Source organism: Carica papaya, chromosome 2 (genome assembly GCF_054855325.1).
Source record: "Carica papaya isolate Zhongbai chromosome 2, ASM5485532v1, whole genome shotgun sequence".
Taxonomy (NCBI): domain Eukaryota; kingdom Viridiplantae; phylum Streptophyta; class Magnoliopsida; order Brassicales; family Caricaceae; genus Carica; species Carica papaya.
Genome location: NC_142310.1, coordinates 21949784 through 21972486, shown reverse-complemented (window position 1 = coordinate 21972486; position 22703 = coordinate 21949784). Strand labels below are relative to the sequence as shown.

At 35.2% G+C, this 22703-nt stretch overlaps 1 protein-coding gene across 3 annotated transcripts in view; it reads left to right on the top strand.

Moving 5' to 3' along the window:
• Positions 1-22703, top strand: part of LOC110817358 (S3 self-incompatibility locus-linked pollen protein) — a 63801-nt gene that overhangs the window by 10634 nt on the left and 30464 nt on the right. For all 3 annotated transcript variants that reach the window (XM_088213650.1, XM_088213649.1, XM_088213651.1), the window contains 4 exons: positions 2756-3178; positions 4022-4103; positions 18392-18453; positions 18670-18764. In XM_088213650.1, coding sequence (XP_088069776.1) covers positions 2756-3178; positions 4022-4103; positions 18392-18453; positions 18670-18764 — 662 coding nt within the window. The remainder of the gene's footprint in view (positions 1-2755; positions 3179-4021; positions 4104-18391; positions 18454-18669; positions 18765-22703) is intronic.

Sequence of the window (22703 nt, the reverse complement as noted above, 5' to 3'; positions counted from 1 at the left end):
AAGGAAAACAACTGACATCTCCTTTGTCATTTCTTGTGTACCGTAGAAAGGAGAATAACAGAATTGGTGGTGTGTCACCTACACTAATTCTAAATATTCCCTGACCCCACAAAATCTGGTTCTGGTGCAGAAAAGTTGTTATTCATTTGTGTATAAATATGCTCATTTGGAGCTGGAAAATGCAAGCAGAAAATAGAGGAAAAACTTCCCTCAAAATAGCTTCATAATTTCTTTAAATTTCTATTTTAGTTGGACTTGAACAAAGTCTCAAGCTTATTGTTGCTTGATATGAATGTCTGGAATGAGTATTCTGTGACCGAAAACTGCACTGGCCAAGAGTAGCCAGATGGATGTAGGTTGAGCAAAATCGTGTGACCAATATCGCTTCATTTGGCGATGGTCGAAATGGTCTCGCATGGAAGGAAATTTCTGACCATAAAAAAAAAAACCTTCGACGTCGTTTATGAGAGGAATAAATCGGAAGGGATATGGGTGAGTGAGAATAAGAGGGGTTTCAGAGTCTCAATATGGGAAGATGAAGTGGAAAGGATTCTCGGTGCTTTACAAGAATTTTATTGGACCAAGGGTACACAACACAAAATCTCGATCACCAGCCACTCAAATTCTGATCACCAGTCACAAACTAAATGGAACATCTACATTCAGGAGTCTTAATCGATTAAGATGTTTATCTATGGAAGAGAGGAAGATGAATACCTCATGAGAAAAGTCACCCAATCGAGCACCAAAGACCCAAAATTCTGAACTTAGAAGACTGAAAATAATCTAATTATGTCGTGACTGATTAATTCCGTGACAAATGATATCAGTGAGAATTTTGTGTTGTATGGGACTACACGCGGAATTTGGAAAGCAAACAAATGAGTTCTACTTGAGTAAAGAAAATATGTGAGAAAGTTTTGCTGTTGAATCTAGCCTCAACAACTTGTGGCAGTGAGATTAATTTGTAACTTAGTACTAGGGTTTGCTTACCTGTCACTGGCAATGATTCAATGTGTTTGAGGAACTTGCACGGAGCTGTCTAGATGATGCAAAACGGTATAGAAAAATTTTGAAAAGAAAAAGAATCTTCAAATTTCTCATGAGATTGAATAAAAATCTAAATGAATTCTGAGGAAGAGTACACGAAATGGAACCATTACCTGACATTCGTGATGTCTTTTCCGAAGTGAGGAGAGAAGAAAGTAGAAAAATAGTAATGTTGGGGGATAGATTCACAAGACTGACTACTGAGTAAAACACTGCTTTGGCTACCTGGGGTTCTCATCCCAACTCAGACAACTGACAAAGATGGGGAAGACCTTGGTGTGATCATTGCAGAAATTTTGGGTCATATTTGAGATAATTTTTGGAAAATTAATGGAAAACTAGCAAATTTGAAGAGCACAAAATCAACCCCAGACAAATAAAGTAGGGAAACTTATGCCTCTTTTGATGAAGATGTCTCCACTAAGAAATCATGCCCATTCAGCTAAGAGTAGATGGACACCATCCAAAAAATGTTCCTACATCAAAACTCCAATTGTCAAAACATGAGTCTTTTGATGAAGATGTCTCCGCTAAGAAATCATGCTCATTCAGCAAAGAGCAGATAGACACTATCCAAAAAATGTTCCTGCACTCCAATTGTCAAAAAATGAGTCTCAAGACATTTCAACTTAGACAATCTTAATACAATTATACTATGGCATTATCGATTTGGACACCCATACTTTGTATACCTACAAAAATTATTCCCTTATTTATCCATAGACAAAAATTTGAAAAATTTTTATGAAGTATATCAATTGTCAAAACATACTTGTACTATATATACTCGTACTTATTTATTCAGGCTTGTGCGATCTGGTAGTTGGCTGTCAAAGATGGCACAGCTGTTCAAGGCGGTCAGGGAGCAATAATGGCAAACAGAAGGGTGGTCAGGGACAAACGCGCAAGGTGGGGTGTAGCGGGCTGTGCTGTGCAGGTTGCTGGGTGTGCAAAGAGAAAGCTCAGCATGCGACAGAGGCACGACTGACCGGTCAGAGGCTGTGCAAGTGCAAGCATGCAGTTCTAGTGGCTGGTGGCGTAGTGACTGCTTTTGACCATGCAGTTTGGGAGCTAGGGCCAGCTTGTGGTGAAGATGGCCGGTCTTGTGGTTGTTGTTAGTTAGAGTGTGGTGGTTGGCTTTGAAGGTCAGCCTCCTTTAAGGTTTTCTTATTTCGATAATGAAAGCTGAATTGGATTTGTAAAAAAGGTCTAAGTTTTTTTTAACCTAAATTTCTGATACCATGTAGAGAACGAAGTATGAATTTTATTAAATAATAGAGCCCTATATATAAAGGTTTATGAACAATAACAAGGAAACACTATCAATTACAAGAGCGCAGTATATCACTAATATATCCTTTACGCTACTTACTATACATATACACGTCCAACAACGTAGTTCTCTGTTATTAGGCGTCTTTGAATAACACTTCACATATTGTCAATTTATAGAAGATACAAGAAGCTAAACTAGGAAAGAGAATCAAATTTGTTTTAAGAGCATTCCTAATTTACAATATTTGATTAATCAATATTTACAGCTAATATCTTACTGAGATAGAAAGTAAATGACCACAATTTTCTACTTTCCAACAGTTAGCACTATCACCAGTTATCTATATTTGTACCTAGTGTATTTTGTTAGTAATTTGATTGTGGATGTATGACCAAACTATCTTGTCTAAGACATCTTTTGTTGGTGTAGATTACCAGTGCAGGCTTGTGGTTGCAGAACAAGTCTGAAACTAGTATTGCGGATATTCCTTGTTTAGAAGCTGTAGCTGATAGCTTGAAAGTTACAAATGTAAATGAAAATGGATTAACAATTTTTGCTGCCAAGTTTTGGTTGAATTGGATTGGTTCTAATGCCAGGAGGGGCAAATTAGCATTGAAGTTCTGGAAGAGTGATATTGAAATAGAACATCAAGCTGAAAGCTCTACCAATACTTGGAACTTTGATGATCCAGTTGCTAAAACGGATAAGGAGGAGCCACGTGGAAGATTTTCCTTATCTGCCAAGGAGACTTTTAAAACAGCAATTCTTCACTTCGGCAAAAAGTGGTACAGGCGACTTTCTTTCATTTGGAGGCATACAGTGCAAATCTTTAGACATTTCCTAAATTTATGGGTGAGTAAATTTGGAAAAAAAGTTGTTAGTTTTACCGATATTTCCTACTTTTTACATTCTATTGGGTTCAAGTGGTGTATAGTGGTGTCTGGTTGTTGCTAGTGTCAACTCCTACCTTTATACCCCTCTTGTGTCAACTTCTATTTTGGTTGTTGATGGTTTTATTGGTTTGCCTTTTTTGGAATGCAGGTATTGATTTTTTGCTTAAGTCTCTTTGCTTTTGGGTGCTTTTTATTTTTTATTTTTTTTTACAAGACCAGAAAAAAACCTTACTGCTTTGAACATATTGTTAATCTTAAAGCTGAAGCCTTCTGCTGCTAAGTCGTGTGCATAGACATACTTCTAAATTCCTCCCATTTGGTGAGAAAAAGAACAAAGAAGAAGCATATTAATTTTATTTTTCAGTTTCGGAAATACTTTTTGCTTCTGCCACTTTTCCCCGTTGATTTTTCTCTTGTTTTCAATATGTTGGAATTCAGATAATCTTGTTCTATATTGTTTTTTCTATTAAAAAAGGATTCGCTAATGTGGTTTTATCAGCTGTGGAAGTACTATTTACAATAGAAACTCTGCCTACCCTTGAATGTCCTCCTTTTCTATTAGAAGAGCCTCTTCCACCAAAATGTATCTTCTATTTTGAATTTTGAAACTATTCCTGAAATTCAGTTATTAATTTCCCTTTTAATTAAGATTTTAATGTGTTCCCATCTCTCTTTTCTTTTATGTACAAAAGTCACGACATAGCCGCATAAACCATATTTCTAAGGGTCTGTGCTTTAGAAAAGTATGAAAGAAAGACTATGGTACATTTTCTGATTCATTGCTTTTATGTTTTAAGTGCAGAATGTTGCTGGTATCAATTTGAATCTTGATTGTCCCAAATGGTTGCATGTACCTCACCTTGACAAGTTTAACGGGTATGCAGGTATAGTGACCGCCTTTCATCTGTCTTGATGATGTTGGCAGAGAGAGGGAAGTTATGGGGTAAAATATAGGATTGATCAGCAATTGGGTTAAAGTTTCTGATTTTTCCAGAAATTAGAGAAAATTCTCCTGAATAATCTTATTTGTATAATTAAAGTCTGATTTTATGTAGAGTTTACATGGATGTATGTACACTACTAGTTCTGCTCCTTTAAACACTAGGCAACTGATACAAGATAATGATCTATGATCTATTGGATTCCTTGTTACCATTTTGATGTAGGATAAATTAAGGTTCATTTACCTACTAAGAAATTGGGGATTAAACCTAAATATCATATTTAGGGTCCTCAGGCATCATAACAAAGTTTGATTGAATCACACAACCAATTATGAGAAATTCTTAACAAATTATTACTGAATACATGGAAGATCAATAAGTGAAATCACAAAACTATTTATAGTATCTTTTTCTAATTAGAATTAAAATAGAAAATAATAAATCAGTAGAATTAGGAATATTAACCTTAATAAGAATAAAAAAAGTAATACTAATGATATTAAAAAAAACCAATGATATTAGTGACAATTTAAGAGATTTTGAGTAGAAAATTTTTTGTGTGTCCTTCATGGAAGAGAATTCTTATTATATATACAAATATACAAGGTAATTTTCTGTCCTTAAATTAACTAAACAAATTTGTCATAATTAAAGTTATTAAAGGTATACAAATCATAAAATTAGATATAATATCTACTGGCTAATTAATTACATAATTTGCTGTCATAATTGTTTGAAATCTACTAATTAATTGCATAGAATTTGCTGCCATAAATGTTGGTTAATTGCATAGAATCTGCTGGCATAATTATAACAAATCTGCTGATTAACTGTATAATATATGCTGATTAATTGTATAAAATCTGCTGCCTAATTAATTGCCAGTTAATTCCTTTGACATCCCCCCTCAAATTGATGCTGGTAAATCTACAAGTGTCAATTTGCTAATAAGAAAATTATGGCGTTGACGTGTCATAGATTTAGTGAAGAGATATGCAATTTATAGAGTGGTGGATATATGTGTCAGGATAATAACTTGACGGTCATATGCCTTCCGGATGGAGTGACAATCAATTTATATGTGTTTTGTCCTTTCGTGATAGACAGGATTGGCAGCGATTTGGATCGCACTGGTGTTGTCAGCGTGTAGTGGAGTAGGTTGAACTTGTGAGAAATCAAGATTTGTAAAGAGACCACGCAACCAAATGATCTCGGAGCATGCAGCAGACATGGTTCGATACTTTGTCTTAGTAGAAGACTTGGATACAGAGTCTTGTTTCTTACATTTCCAAGAGATAAGGGTATCGCCGAGAAACACACACCATCCAGTAGTAGATTTGACCATCAATGACCACCAAATTGATCGTATCTTCGGGCCGCAAAGTCGCACTACCATGCTCGACACTTCCACTGTCTGCATCTTTTAATATTGTGTCTCCACCTCCTTCCTTGCCAAATTTCTTGTCACCCTTGGTGGAAACTTCCTCTTCCTCTTTGATATCTTGCCTCGGGATGCGACAATCTCCAAATCCGCCTCCATTGTCGCCTCCCGCTCGACTTTTTCTTTCTCACCCTCGGCTTATCTTTCTTTTTCGAATAATGTTTCCTTCTGGACTGGCTCAGAGCATCGAGTCGGACTTCGGTTCACTATCCTTTAAACCAGTCGGACACTTGGGCTTAACTTCAATTTGGACTCCTTGCTTCGGCTTGGAACATCAACCCATTACCTTTCTCTAACCATGTGAACTTGTGGCCCACTCTCAATCCATTTCGTGTACCAGAAGGCCCATGATTAATTCTCATTAAATCAGTTCTCCCAAAATGACATTCCCCTCTTGCATTTTGGGCTGGTCACGAACTATTCAAAATTTGAAAATTGGATTTGGCCCCAACACAAGCCGAGAAGGCCTATTGATCCCTTGACTCGAAACGACCTCTATCCCCTCCATTTTGAACTTGACTGGGATTGAGTACAGATGCGAGTATGGGTTTTTCCTGCCCTACTCGAGGGTTCACTTGCATTGGATGTTTGAGGATCGTCGCTATAGTCACGGTCTCTTTCCTGCTCACCTTTACTTCCATCTCTTCTCCACAACATGGGCAACTAATAAAAAATGTTCCTGTAGAAGAACAACTCTTTAGATCGGCCACACTCCCCTGCCCTACTTCCGCCCTCCCTTTCCCCTTCACCCATTCTAGTTCTACTAGCTCAATCTCTTGTACTTCAAAAATTTCCTCCATAAATTGCCACCACCCACCTACCTTCTCTCCCTCCGGAACGAAGATCTACTTGAACCCCCTTCCTCCTCCTACGTTACCTTCAAAGAGAACCAAGTATTTCTCTCCCCTAATCGAGCTTAGAGCCATCTAGAGGATTTGGTTTCGGCTCTGCCTGCATCTACTCCATCCTTATTCTCCTTTCTCTCATCGAAATTCTTTGAAACATCCCATGAGCCATTCAACATCCCCCTTTTGAAAAAGAATCGACTTTCGGACTCTCCTCCCATTTTTGAAAACTCTCACCCCTTCACCCTCTCCAACGACGTCAAATGAACTTTGCCCTGGCACCATAAACTTTTGGAGACTCGTAAAGATGACCCTATTTAGCGGTACCATCGCGGTCACATAGACAACATCAAAGCAACTCTCTAAGTTTCTCTTTCTTTCTCTCTCTCTCTCTAAGACTCTTTCTCTTTAAGACTCTTTCTCCTTCCTAAATGCTCCTTATTAACCGTAATAATAATGAGAAACTAATACTAATGATATTAAAAATACTAATCCTAATAGAAATAAGAAAATACTAATAAGAACAAAAATTCTAAGTTTATAAAATTATAATAATACTCCTAAGTATTATAATAATAGATTCTTAAATAGTATAATAATTTCACATTTAAAAGAATACTTCTAATCTATTTAGACATAACTCATTTTGCACCACATTTCAATGTTGGTAGACAAGAGGTGGTTATAATATCCTCAATTATGTATTATCTCTTCCTTTTTATAAAATATTTGCTTTTTTATCTTAGAAAAGGATTAAACAACTAATATAGCAACAGTTTCGAATAATGCCTTGGCAAAACGGTTTGTCTGCATGAATCGGGTTAAGAAGAAGGATCTTAATAGCCAACTTTGATAGATAGTTAGAGTTTGAGAACAGATTAACTGGGGTTCAATAGGCTAGATTGCATTTTTTGAGTTTGAGGAGATTCTTTTGAAAAAGGAGATTAGCTTAAGTCAAAGTTAAGATAAAGTTCCTTTGAGGTAAGAGCGTTTGCGTGGATAGTGATTCTAAACAGGATAAACAATAATGACTTTCAAACTTGTGACCTCGAGTTATGGGCGGTGGTATTAGGATTTGGATTAGTTAAGTTTCTTCTTCCTTGTTGAGAAAACTTTTGTTGGTTATAGTAAGATTCTCTGAATAGGGGTACTTTTGTTGGTTATAGGTCCTTTAGTTGAGAAAGCTGTGAGAATATTTAAGCATAAGTGATAAGTTGAAGTCCTATTAGCATGGGTTGGGCGAATTGGCTTGATGGACCTTCCTTTGAGGAATAAGTGAAAAGGCTGTTCAGGCCATTGGTACTAGTAAGAGTGAGCACAATCAAGTAAGGTTTGCAATTATTGAATATGATAGAGATCAAGGTAAGTCAAATCGAACTAGGTCACAAAGGAGCTCGAGGAAACATGAATGCTCGTGGCTACAAAGAAGATCATGGCCAAATAATGTTAAAAGCTCACAGCCACATTAAGGGAGAGCAAGACACAACTCAAGATGAAGCTCGCTGCCTCACGAGCTTAAGGAGTCATAATTTAGGCCTCATGAATGATGGATGTCATGAAAAGGTCCATTGCAAGGGAGATCCTCAAGACGAGGTCCATATAAGTGGAAATCAAGACCCAATTTAAGTTGAGCAAAGTTCACATAAAGAGAAGCTGAGGATGGATCCAATTAAAGGTGCACTTAGGCAATATAGATGGAGTATCACTATGTCAAGTGGACGATGAGCCAATGAACTCAAGAAAGACTTTCAAGTTTATGTTAAATGATGAATTCATGAGGAAGGAAGTCTTGGGCCAAACTTTGAAGGCCTTGAAAGGGGGAGGCCAAGCCCATTAAACCAAGAGGAGAGGCAGCCAAAAACTTGTCCTACAACTCCTCACAACTGAGCATTAAAGAGTCCTACAACTCAAGGACTCTTGGTCAGCTCCTTTACAAGCATTTTTCTCCTTCTCCAACTCCTCACAATCAGCCATCAAAGAGTCCTACAACATAGGGATGTTTGCCCAAATCTTCTACAAGGTGTCTACAAGCAAGTGGCCACCAAAAGAGTCCTCACAATCTTGGACTCTCGGGTATTTGACTATGGGAATCTGATCACTCTTCTTGGAAGTCTCCTAGCCAATCATTTCTCTTCTAAAAGCATATTAAACATGTGGAGAATCAAGGATCCTTATCCCACCACATCTTTATCGATTCTCATCAAGAACAAGAGTCATATTTCACACCATCATAGCTGGATTTTAGTTCATCTACAAGCTTCTCAAGATAGAGGTCATTGCCAAGTACTCTACTCCAAGATATGGTCGGCTAAATCTTCAAGAATCCATGCATTTTATTCTTCTTTAATTAAGAGTAAAGAGTCCTTTCTTATGTAGTTCAATATGTGTAATTTATGATCTTTTAAAAAGTCCTAGATAAACATTTTAGGACTCTTTAATCATTTAAGAGGTTTTTTCCTCAAGACATACATCTATAAATAAGCATCATTGCAATCATTTTCATTATTCAATTCAGAAGTTATTCGATAAAGTTTGCTACTTGTTAGGTTCTTCAATCTTCTTATTGCATAGAGAATTTGTGTTTATTTATCAAGATAACTTGTGACGTTTTCATTATTTTCTTTTCTTGAATTGATTTCAACTTAAGGTATTCTTGTGACGTTTTAATAAATTCATTTATCTCTATCGTTACCTTAGTTCCAATCATAAGTTGATTGTGAATTAAATAGGGAGAGTTTGTTTAGAGATTAAATTCTATGCTATTTTGTACATATGAGTTCGGATTGCATTGTTGATCCTAAGTTCTACATCAAAATAATTATTGAATCGTCATTATTCATCAGTTAGGAAGGGGATGATGGGGTGCTCCTTTTGTGATACGAGCACACATTTTCCTTTGATTTTGTTAGTTTTGCCTTAGAATAGCTATTTTAATTCCGTGTTTATCAATGACAATGGGATTCACTGGAACATCAAAGTGTCGAGTTCGTAATAGACAAAAGGTTCTTCACAGCCAGCCAAGGTTACTGGTCGATTGTAAAAGTGAGAATAATGGAGAAGTTGATGTATCAATCCTATGATATCTTGCTTGTTTCGCCAAGAAGAGAGTTACAGAAATTAATTGATCACCTCATTGACCGAGGGTGTCATTACTCTTTGGTATGCCGAATCTCGATAGGGTACTTGTTGGCTGAAGTAAGTAGGAATAGCAAAGAGAGTCTCCTTTGGCTACATGGCGATTTGTGGGAGGTTAGAGAACAAATAAGATTTGCATGCTAGAACGGAGAGAGTGGTCGGGGTATCAAGATTTGGTAGCGGTGCTATTGAAGATAGGAGAATAGGGCACCCCTTTTGAAATGAACAAAGCGGTTGTGTTTGATGTAAAGCACCCTCCTTTATTAAGGAGCTAAAACATGGTAGAAACAACACTTACGAAGGAAAATAGCCCCAAAAGATGTCTCGTTATTTGTTGGTAGCAGAGTAGGAGGACAACAATTATAGAAAAATAAGCTCTAATGAGAAGATAGACTCACTTTTCAAAAGAGCAAAAATTTTGCCTCATAACATATTTTGATTCCAATATAGGAAGGTATTAATGAGGGAGAATATGGCGGAGATGTAACAGTTATTAGAAGAATTTATAGTTCTAATAGTAGTTGATTGTCATCGGAAAAAGAAATATTAAGTGGCTTGCTATGGCAGTCACAAATCAAAATAAAGCTTGGTAGTAGCACATGGGCTTGGAAGAGACATAAAAGACAAAGGCCTATCCAGGTTCTCAAGATTAAAACTTTATCTGAAAAGAGAGACAAGAACAAAACATTTTTACGGAGCGGTGATAGCCCGGTTGAGTAAACAAAAGGTTGTTGAGTGGCGACCCACAAAGAGGAAGTTAATACCAGAACTGAGAGACGTGCAGGCTTCCCAAAGATTGGGATTAAACATAGGGGAGGCAAAGAAAATAGTGGAGGTAAAAAGCAGAAAACTAAGACAAAATAGAGGAAAGAAACTGAGAAGAAAATGTTAACATCCATCATTGTAGCTGACCCCTCTGTATTTTGAGGCTAAACAAATCACATGAAAAGATCTTGGTCAAGCTGAACATAGAGCAACATAATTTCACGTTCATTGGCACGATCAATTTCGTATTAGATACGTGGTTGAGGTGAAATTGCAATGTCGGAAAGGAAGATAGAGCATTGAGAAGGGGGAATGAATGACAAAAAAATAGAGGGAAGAGACTGATAAGGAACAAGAGAGATGAGGAGATGGGCTCTATAACAACAGGTTTTGTTGTTTGACCTTTTGGAGGTGGAAGATGAAAACAACTATGAATTTATAAGCTTGGAACAAGATACAAAGGATGAGGCAGAGTTAGAGGGAAATGAATTAAATGGAATATGTGAACAGTTACAATTTTGCTTAGCAGATACATGAAAAAAGTAGGGCAAGGTAAAGCCACTATGTGAAGCATCACAAAAGTGAGGAGCTGGAGAAGGGTGACATGAATGAATGACCCCTGGAAGTGAAGAAACTGGAGTCATCTCCAGAAAACTTGGGCAATACCCTAGAGTCTCCTAGTGCACATCCTAGTTAAAACACCTATCATAATTTATCTTTTGTTCAATCCACGGCGGAAATAAAGAACGATATCAATTCATTGGGCAAAAGCATACTTTCTGCTCCCAAAAGAAACAAGAAATATTGTACTAACTTGGGATATTAGTAGACCTTGGTAACATCAAGAGGTGACATTGTTTTTGATAAATTTGATCAATATAACCCAAATGACTTAATGAACAAGTTGCTTGGATTAGTGGCAGAGTCGAGGAATGAGAAAAGATGTTGATGCGGAACCCAGAATCAACTAACGTGATTAAAAATTTTGTATATAATATTAGTATTCAGAATCATAAAACTCTGAACAAATTCTCCCTATTTGACCTACATTCAACACGTAAATGTCAACCCAGCTAATTGAAATAGTTTGAATTAATTAAAAATGCCACAATTATAAACTTGATAAGTTAGAAATGAATTCGAAAGAAAATTGATAAAACGTCACAAGGTTTACCTTGATAAGTTCAATCAATTCTCATTAAACAAAAAGGTTGAACAAACCTAACTACTTGAAAACTAAAACTTCATAGTTTTATTATTCTCAAACTTGATTCATTATAATTGTGAATTGAAAACCTATTTATAGAGTAGACCATGTGCATTACAAATAAATAAATCTCCTAAATTAATGGAAAAAATTATAAGAAAATTAAATATCATCTTGAATGAGAAAATAATAAAAATTAAGAAAATTTTAACTATAATAAGGTAAATAGGATATTCTCTTTTTAAATGAGAATATTTTGATTAATTGTGGAGGAATTAGAGGAAGTGAATATGGTTAATTAAGGCTGACCATTAAAGGAGGAAATATGCCACCCATATCTTTCCTAAATCGAGGGATTTAGTTATTTAAGAAATGAAATTTGATTTTCTCTTCCTTTAAGATATCATATGGTTTAGAAAGAAGTCTTCCCTCTTAGTTGATTTTTCCTTTAAAGAAATTTTTTTCTCTCTTCTTGCTCACATCATCCCTCCATCTTAAAAAATGATTTGTCCTCCAATCGGACATTTCTTATGTTTGGGTTTCATCAATTCTGTTTTTTTTTTTAAAATGTCATCGGTGGGACGTTGTATAAGATCATTGTGAAAATCTGCAAGCAATAGTTAGTAAAGAAAATAACACTCGCTCACGTGTTGCACTTCTTATGTTTCACTTGATCTCCTTCCTTTAAGTTGAATGTAAGAATTGAATTTTTGTGAATCAAGATAATCAAATTTTGTTTATGATACTTCAAGAAAATTTTAGGAAAAGAAGGTAGCAAAATAATTTTAAAAATAACAATTCAAACGCACGGATGAAGATAGTGCGTGTTTTATGTATGATGTTAAGTAATTATGGTGCAACTAGCTACTTAGAGATGTAGTGAAACAAAAGTACAAGGAAACATAGAGTGCATGAAGGATAATATGGATATATTTTTTTTTTAATGTATATGAGCGGATGCAAAGTATGATTTTTTTTTACTATGAAGAATAATGAATATGCGAAGATAAAATATGCAGGATAGTAAGATTTATCTTGAGTTTAAGCTTTGATACCAAATGATGCAGAACTCAGGATCAACTAACGTGATCAAAAACTCCATATATAACATTAGTTTTCAGAATCATAAAACTCTCAACAAATCCTCCCTACTTGATTTACATTCAACATGTTTATGTCAACTTAGGTGATTGCGATAGTTTGAATTAAAAACGTCACAAGTATGAATTTGATAAGTTAGAAATCAATTCAAAAGAAAATTGATAAAACGCCACAAGAATATATATTGATAAGTTGAATCAATTCCCATTCAACAAGAAGGTTGAAGAAACCTAATTAGTTGAAAATTAAAACTTCATAGTTTTATTATTTTTAAATTTGATTCGTTACAATTGTGAATTGAATACCTATTTATAAAGTAGATCATGTGCATGATAAGAAAATAAATTTTCTAAATTAATAGAAGAAATTATATGAAAATTAAATATTGTCTTGAATGAGAAAATAATAAAAATTAAGAAGATTTTGACTATAATAGGCTAAATAAGATATTCTCTTTTTAAATGAGAATATTTTAATTAATTGTGGAGGAATTAGGGAAAATAAATATGGTTAATTAAAGCTGACCATTAAAGGAGGAAAGAGGCTACTTATATCTTTCCTAAACCGTGGGATTTAGTTATTTAAGGAATGAAATTTGATTCTCTTTTTTTAAGATATCATATGGTTTTGGAAGAAGTTTTCACTCTTGGATGATTCTCTCTTTAAAGAAATTCTTTTCCCTCTTCTTGCTCACATCAGATATGGTAGTATCACCTCAATCATATGCCCCTAGGAAAAACAGGTGGTGCTGGATATTAAGAAAGTAGCATGACAAGTCATTATAGAAGGTGTCGGGAAGGTGAGCCAGACATTAGGGAGTCAATGAGAATAGTTAACAGGAACATTAATGAGATGAGAAGTGAACTTAAAAGAAGCAAACCAAAGAGATCATTATAAGGGCAAATCCTAATGTTGTTTTGTTTTAGGAGACAAAGAAAGAAGTAATAAATACAATTTTAGTGTGAAGTGTGTGGGAGTCCTGATTTAAAGAATGGGTAGTGCTCTTGTTAGTAGGGGCATCAGGAGGGATACTAATAATATGGGATACAGAGTTACTCGTAGGACCGATATAGTAGAAGGGGCTTTGTCGTTATTAGTGTTACTCAATGTAAAAGGAAAAAATTCTTGGTGGTTTACAAGTGTATATGGCCCAACAAGGTCTAGATTCAGATCCTTTCTTTGGGAGGAGCAGTGTTACCTATTTGGCTTATATAATGTATTTTGGTGTGCAATGGAATATTTCAATGCATGTTGGTTTTCTCATGAGAATAAAATGACAACATGAATGAAAGGATTCAATGAATTTATACAAGATTGCAAGTAAAGGAGATCGCCTGCTTGCAAATGCCCAATGTACTTGGCCTGTTGACAGATGAAGAATTTACTCATGTTGGGATCTCTAGTCTCCATTTGCTAAGAGGATAGTCTTTCTAATCTGGTGTAGGGACTCTGACGAAAATGCCAAAACTCTACGGGAATGGAGTGAGAAAAATGCCAAAACGTTTTTGGAGATGAGCATTTTTTACAGGTTTGTGGTATGTGATTGGAGCGGAATAACATGATTTTGGAAGATTTTTATCTTCTTTTCAGTTTCTGTGGTCTCCTTATGAGCCATAGTGTGTTGTTACTTTACAGATGTTGTTTCTGTGTTATAGGGACAAGCTTTTTTTTTGGGGTTAGAGGGGAGGGGTTGGCTGGGTTGCATATTTTCTTGATTCTTTTTTTTTTTTTTTTGCTGATTTGGCCTTTTGACTTAGGAGGCTTTAGAAGGATATCTTATCCTCCAGTTTTGTTTGAGATTAAAGTTAGTAAATGTATTAGAAAAGCACCGAGAGGATGCTGTCCATGTACAAAAGATTTACATATCAATAAGGATATCGACCATAACTCCTATGTCATCATATAATAATACGTTATGACCCAAAAGAATGGAGCCAAAATAATATAGCTATCTATCCTTGATATTTACAAAGGTATCCTTAGTGTCATCAAAAACTTGATTGTTTCTTTCTTTCCAAATAACCCAAAAAATAGTAAGAGGTATAAGACGGTTAACCATCACCGGGAAGCTAGTAGTGGTAATACAAGTTTTTATCCATTTTCTCCAACAGGTGCCAAAACCATACTGGGACAGCATGTAATCGATGAAATTCCAATTTACATGATCAAAAGTCTTCTCCATGTCAAGTTTGCATAGAACCCCCTGCTTTTTATTGACTACCAGCTCATCAACTATTTCATTTGCGATTATCAATGCATCAGAGATGTGTATTCTCCTCCTTTCTTCAATATTATTTCTTCTTATATACAAAAGAAAAAGAAAAAGGAGTTGGGGATGACACAAATTCCTTTTTGGGGAGTACTTGCTTTATAGAATCCTCCCAACTTTATTTTTTCCACATTTTTATTATTCTTATTTCATTGAATATTGTTTATAAAGGATAGTTGACTGCTATGTATTTTGTACTGCATACTATTCAATGTTCTCAACAACAAATGATGTTTATATTATTTTCGAGAAACTAATTAGAATAAAATTTCTGTTATAACCACCAAATATGAATTGAATGAATTCATTTATATGAAATGTTTCCACAAAATGATAATATCGTTTAAATTATCAGTTCTTTCGATGAACTAAAATAATATTACAAATTACTAGTTACAATCCAATTTTATGCACTCATGATCTAAGCAAAAGGCTTCTAAAGTTGGCCTACTACTACTCCTAGAACTCATGGGACTGATGCACTAGCTGAGTTTAGCAGGTTTGCATACAGCATTGAGTTTACTTGTAGGTACAAATTAATATGTAGTTGATATCGCTTTTTTGGTCATTTTGAATTTCAAATTTGATTATGAAAATATCTGAGATTGGCCAAGATAATAGGATTCCCTTTAATGGTTTCCTTGGAGGAGTGGTTGATTCTCCTGGATTTTCCCCAGCTTACCTGATCTGGATACTATTCTGAAACTATTATCGTCGTTTTTCACTTTAATTTCTAAGGATATATGTCATCAACACTGTCATGTTTGCCTCTGGAATACTTTTGCACTTCCTCTTTAACCACCAGGACTAGCACCATCGTCAAGGATGCAATGCCAGAACCAAACTATACCACCCTTTGCTGCAAGAACCTTCTCTAATAATAATGTAAAACTACTTCCTTCCTATATGCTTTTTGATCAGTAGGAAACTTTTCCCAACATTCTCTTTTCTCTCAGCCATCAAGGTTCTATTCGATTCCCTACATGGCTACAACTGCACAGTAACTTCTATCTTTTTAAGTGGAAAATGTAAGTACCCAAAATCCACTCCGTCCGCCCACTTAATTTTCTGAATCGATCATTTGTCTTGCTTTGTGATGCTTAGCTTGAGATTGACCCATCTTCCTCTAGCTGATTATTGAATTCATAGATCTCAATTGCAATCTCTTTACACCACTTGTGGTTTCACAACTAAATTCTTTTTTTTTATAAGGGAAGAAGATGTTATTGAGATATGAATGTGGAAATACATCCTAGGAGAAAGAGACATCCTCCCCAACAAAAAGAATAAAAGAAAAATAACCCCATGTCAGCTAGGAAAGTAAAAGGTTAAAAACCCAAAAAGCAGAAAAAACAATCAACAGAAAAGCTACATGTTGTGCATGAAAATATTTCAGCATCCATGGAGATTCGTAACAGAAATATTAGGAAAAGAATCATGCCCTTTAGCCCATAGAGAAGCCAAGAAAGTCTTCCTCTCCCACAATCCACAATATGATGCATTCCTGTTATTAAAAATTTCTTGAATTACATGCAGCCAAATACACCACTGGCCTGCGAAGGGGACCTCCCTGCCACAGAGATTTGGCAGCCTTTCTTATCGCATCCCCTATAATACAAGTGCTCAGGAAGCTTTCTTGTTGGAGGCAATATGTAATAACATCCAAACAACTTTAGCACACAGTCTACAACCTCCAAGCCACATTGCGGTGAAGGAACAAATGTGCATGCATTTCTCCGCCTCGAAAGCACAACACGCACACATCAGGAAAAAAGGCATGATTAGGACAGCGGATTTGGAGCAGATTGTGCGTGTTAAGCTATTGATAAATTGCTGTCCAAGCAAGGAGTTTCACCGTGGAAGGAAAATCAGCTTTCTAAAAACACTTATCAAGATTTATAGATGTGTCAGTGGGGTTATTTTTGAGGTTTCATAACTAAATCCTTTACAAACTAAGAATTCCAACAGGAACCTATTGCAATATTTTGACCACGACTCTTAATCCTGTGCCATCATCGTTGTTGTTGAATAATTGTTTGTAACCAGTTATTCTAAAATAGTTGGTAGGAAATTTCCTAATATATTATTTTTCCTCTTTTGCAACTCTTAATGTGCAAATAAGGACGGCAAAAAACGTGATCTGGTAGACCCGAACCAACCCGCTACAACTAAAAGTATGGTATATTTATAACCCTTGAACAGATGTTTTGCTTCTAAATCCAAACTCGACCTAAATGATATAATTTAAGATTAACCAAACACAATTCGATTTTCTTTAGCAAAAGAACCTACTTGGTTTTTAATTTTAATTAAAAAAAATTTAATATACTTAAATTTGATGTCCATATGTTATATATATATATATACATACATAATCTTGATCAGGTCAGTACCAAAAACCTGGTCAGGATTAAAACCAAATAAATTTGTCAAACCCACACTGAACACGGGGCAGATTATGGTTTTAAATATTTAAAATTGGATCGTGTGCGGATTTTGTGAAACCCACTCGAACTTGACCAATTGCCATCTTGTCGCACAAACCTACTAAGTCAAAAGTGTAGATCAGGTACATATCTCCCATGCCTAGTGTAAAATTACTTTTCCTTAACATAAGTGGGACAAGTAGGATTCGAGTATTAGATCTCTATCTCACCTATCATGTTAACTAATTGATTCTCAACAATTGTCTTAAAACTTAAGTTGATGGTAAATTACTCAATCTATTTTTTTTTTCCTGTAATAGTTATAAACAGATAGATGTTGATATTATGTTAAATAATTGATTGCAGACAATTGTCTTAAAAGTTTTAGCTGATGGTAAATTACTCAATCTATTATTTTCATCTGTAATGGTCACAAAATGATAGAGGCTATAGGTTCCTAACATTAGCCTTCGTTTTTTTTGCATTTTTGTCTACTTTGCAAAGGGATTGTTTTGCCTTCATGTTTAGGTTAAGTTTGGTTGAAATTTTAATTCTATGGTATAGGAATGTAGATAGAGTTCAAATTGGATAAAATTTGAAGGAGAAGCATTCTAATTCCAAGTCATTTCAATGTCCAATTAAACTTGGGTGCTTTTGTAGTACATCTCTTGCCTAGTGGAAAGACAAAATGCATCATTGTGTAATTGATGATACAAGTGAAGTTGATTAAATCATATACCAAGTATGTAAAACTAACTTCTACACATCAAATTATTAGGATTTAAAAATTAAATAGGAATAGACTTGAATCAAATGCAAAAATGTAGGAGGATTTCTTATCCTCACTTATACTACAATGTCTCTTGCGTTTTGGTACTACCTCCTCTTTTATTTAAAATCAATTAAACAATTTGGATGCAATAGAACATTAAGATGCAAAAACTCTTTCTTTCATTTTCACTTTTTAACATTTTCCCCTCATATGTTGAAAGCACTACTTTCTATAGTTATTCTTCAAATCTTTTGTTGCTTATTTCAGTGCAATGGCTTGAGAAGAGAAGCAAAGCATTTGAACCTACATACTTGTACACTATGGAAAAGGTAAATTCCACTCCAAAATATTCTTGCTAGTCTTTTCTTGAATATAGGTTTATTGCATTCAAGGAATGTGTTTAAATTACCTTGGGCTCAAATCTCGTCTACCAAGAAAGGAATGGAGGAGAGTAGAAGAGAAAGCATTCTGATAAAAATTCTGCATAACATTGAAGCACTTTATAATCATCAGTTCGAATGTTAAAACATATAGTTGCATTGCAGGGGTATCTTTTGCTACCTGAAGGAGCAAAGTCTCAGCATAATATACGTACTGTTAATATTAGCATACCGGCAGGACATTCTTGCTTTGGGAACAGGTTATATCTTTTATTCACCTTTATTTCACTATTTAGTCACAAGTTGGACATAGACATTTGTTTGTAATATTTCAAATCTATGAGGAACTTGTGGAAAAGGAAATTGTTGGCCAGCTGCATGTGGAAAAGGAAACTGTTGGAGAGCTGCAGATTAAGCTTAATTAGCATACAATCTGTATTTTCCTAATTAACTGAGATATGTAGCTTTTCTTTATCAGTGGGATTCCTATATTTTACGAAAGTCATCATTGTTCTTTAAGTGCACATGTATAAATATCTTGAATGTTGTTCATAATAAATAGAATCTTTTCTCTCTATTTTCCCCATGGTATCAAAGCATTAAGGTTTCTGAGAAAAGAAAATCTGCATTAGCCACTTTTGTTGAAATTTTTTTCAGCCTTTATTGCTGCAATTTCCAGACGGTATGCAGAGCTCATACCCTTCAAAATCACTGAGTTTTTCTTTCTTTAAAGGTGTTGGACATTCATTGTTGCACCTCATTGTTGGAGCCTCAAATCTCCAGGATCCAATTAACCTCAATTAGAGGAATAAAGATGAATAAATGACACACATCCTAAGACTTTGAAAGTGAGTTCCTGGAGCTCTAAAAGTGAGGGAAAAATGGTGGGAGCAACTCCATTGGACTTCAGGACCTTAGGACTCCAAACGGTAGTCAACTTATGGTATGAATAGCAGTGAGGATAGCTTCTCTCCAGGATTTAACTTATGTGTTTGAAAGAGAAATGGTTTAGTGGTGGCTGTAAGGTGTTTGTTCCTTCTTTTAGCAACCTCATTCTGTTAGAGTGTGTTAAATGGGGGAGGATTCAGGAATGCATTATGGAATAAGGGTGATAATGGTTGATAAAAATAGGCTTTGGCATTATGACTTGATGAAGATTTGGAAAGATAATGCTAAGAGATGATTTTTACTTGAGGAGAAAGATCACTTGGGTGCAATCATCTGTGAAGGAGACAATCCACCTAGCACCTGTAAGACTAGGCACTTTTGATCCTTCCCGAATGTCACTATGAACGTAGATAAAGGAATTAAAGTTCTATTTTTGTTTCTTGGATAAGAGGCATGGTCATATTTCGCAAACTCACACACATAAGAATCTAATTATTCAAGATTAATGTCTTGATGCTGTTGACACGAATATTTTGTTGCCTAAATGACCGTGATATTTTTCTCTATATAGTCTTACCATTTGTTTTCTCCATAATGATGTAATTATTTAGAATCTTTATTATAAGGAAATTTTCCTATTTGTACTTAGGAAGTCTTGTATATATAGGAGTTAGTTGTAACACCTAATGGTAGAGAAAAATAAAGTGCAAATATTTTTCCTAAATTTCTACATGGTATCAAAGTAAAATAAGAGTATTTTGAGGTTTTAATTTCAGGATTTATTTGAAAATCCTCGAATCTTCACAACACCCACCCAAACAGAGTACCGATCTCACTGGTGGTCGGCCGCCTATTCCGGTGACTTTCTCCACCATACCCGACTGCCTACTCCACTCGCAGGTAGCAATTTACACTGCCCTTCATGCGCAGCCTCCTGATTCGCATTGTTGTTCTTCTTTGCAGCTCTTTGTTTCACGCATCACTTCTTCGTAGCTCATTGGTTTGCATGTCGCGTTGCTGTTCTCGCAGCCACTGATTCGTGTCATCTCTTCGCAGCGTTTTGTGCTTTGCGTATCAGTTTTTGTGCACTGAAGAAGCGTTGCAGATCGGGTCACATCAGTTCCTCCATTCGGGTCGCACAAGCTTTTTGCACACAATGGTTTCTGGTTTCTTCCGTTCAGTTTCCTCTGCCGCGCGACTTGGTTTTTGGGTTCCACATAGCCGCCCACTCTCAGCCTTCTGCTGTGTGATTGTCACACCTTGTTCTCTCAGGTTACAACCAAGTCTGATTCTCTCAGCCTTCTCAGGTTATTGTTTATTTTTTGGACTAGGTCTGTTATCTTGGTTATTCTCTTCTTAGATTTGGTTCTAATTCCGGTAATATTCTCCTATCTCAGAACCTTTTCGGCTTTTTTGTGGTGCTGATTAGGAATTGTGTTTTATCCTTGAAAGATATATTATTGGATATTATCGTTGTTTTTTGTATTAAAAAATGATAGAAACAAAAAAAGTGATTGTTCCCAATTCTGATAACCAATCATTACAAATAAGTCCCGTCAAACTTGATGGAGCTAATTATCTTGCCTGATTTAGATTCTGTTTACAGTTTAATCAAAGCTAGAAGTTTGTAGGGTTATATTACTGGTGATGTGAAGAAGCCAGTAATTAGTAGTTTGGAATATAACAGATGGGACTCTGAAAACTCCTTGGTCATGTCTTGTTTCATTAACTCCATATAACCTCATATTGTTCAAACATATCTGTTGCTCAACATCGTCGCAAAAATATGGAATGCAGTGTTTCTTATATATTCATAAGTGGGTAATGATGATCAAATTTATGAACTCCGAAATAAGATTCACAACACAAAATAAGAAGAGTTGAATATTTCTCAATATTTTTCTGAACTCAGTAGACTATGGTAGGAGCTCGATTATTATCAGGATTTTCAAATAGATTGTCCAGGGGATGCTGTCAAATTTCAGAAAATGATAAAAAATGAGCAGATTTATGATTTCTCTGCTGGTCTAAATGCTGAATATGATCAGATATGGGTTCAGGTACTTGGAAAAGATCTCCATCCCTCATTAGAACAAACTTATTCTTACATGTAAGAAGAAGAAAGTAGAAGAATTGTCATACTCCACATAGCACAAATTGAGAAAGCTGAGTTAATTGTTCAATCTGATTACTCCAAAGACCAACGGAGTTGTGACTATTGTGGGAAGTCTAGACACACTAAGGAGACTTATTGGAAATTGCATAGACAGTCTACTAAAGGACGTGGGGGAAGGAAAGGTGGGTGTATTAGAACTCAAGCAAATTTGGTTGAGGCAAGTGAAACACCCCTGACACACCAACAGTTGGAACTTTTTCCACCGAATAGATTTAGAGTTTAAAGCGCATTCTGTCTTAACTTAACTTTTCAACAATTATTGGTGCATTACATATGGTAAAATTAAGTATTCCTTCTCTCCCTCTTCTTTCTACTCCTGATATTTGAATTATAGACTCTGAAGCTAACAGACACATGATAGGTTCTTCCACTAAATTTCTAATATATTTTTCTTGTACTAAAAAATAAAATGTTTGTATAGCGAATGAGTCATGCATTCCTGTGTCTGAAACAAGTTCCATTAATTATACCCTGACTATTACACTGTCTTCAGTTTTACATGTGTATAATTTTCCTAATAACCTTTTATATATTGTGCAATTACTAAAGAGTTAAACTGTAAAATTGAACTTTTCTCTGATTAATGTGTCTTTTAAGATTTTCGAACATGGAGGATGATTGACACTAGTAGACTGCAGGATGACTTATATATTTTGCAAAGAAGTAAGAACCCAATTGGGAATGCTACAATAGCACCGGCAGTTGGGCCAACCTTCTTTTTTTATTTTAAAAAAATTATATCATATTTTGTTTAAGAGAAATTCTATGGATTCTTTATTTGTAATGCATGTGAATTTGTTAAACATAAAATGAGTTCTTATCATTTGAGTAATAATATAAGTTTTGTTCCTTTTATGACTATTCACTTTGATGTGTGGAGATCTACTCAGAATATTTCTTTATCTGGTCATCGATGGTTTGTTATGTTTATTGACTGTTGTACTCGATTGACATATATTTATATGTTGAAAGCAAAAAATGATGTATTTTCATACTTATAAGTATTTCATAAAATGATATGTACACAATTTGATGCTAAAATTAAGATTTTGAGAACTAATAATGGTGCAAAATATATTGATAGCGGGTTCTGTACTTACTTGGAGTCAAATGGGATAATTCACCAGACAAGTTA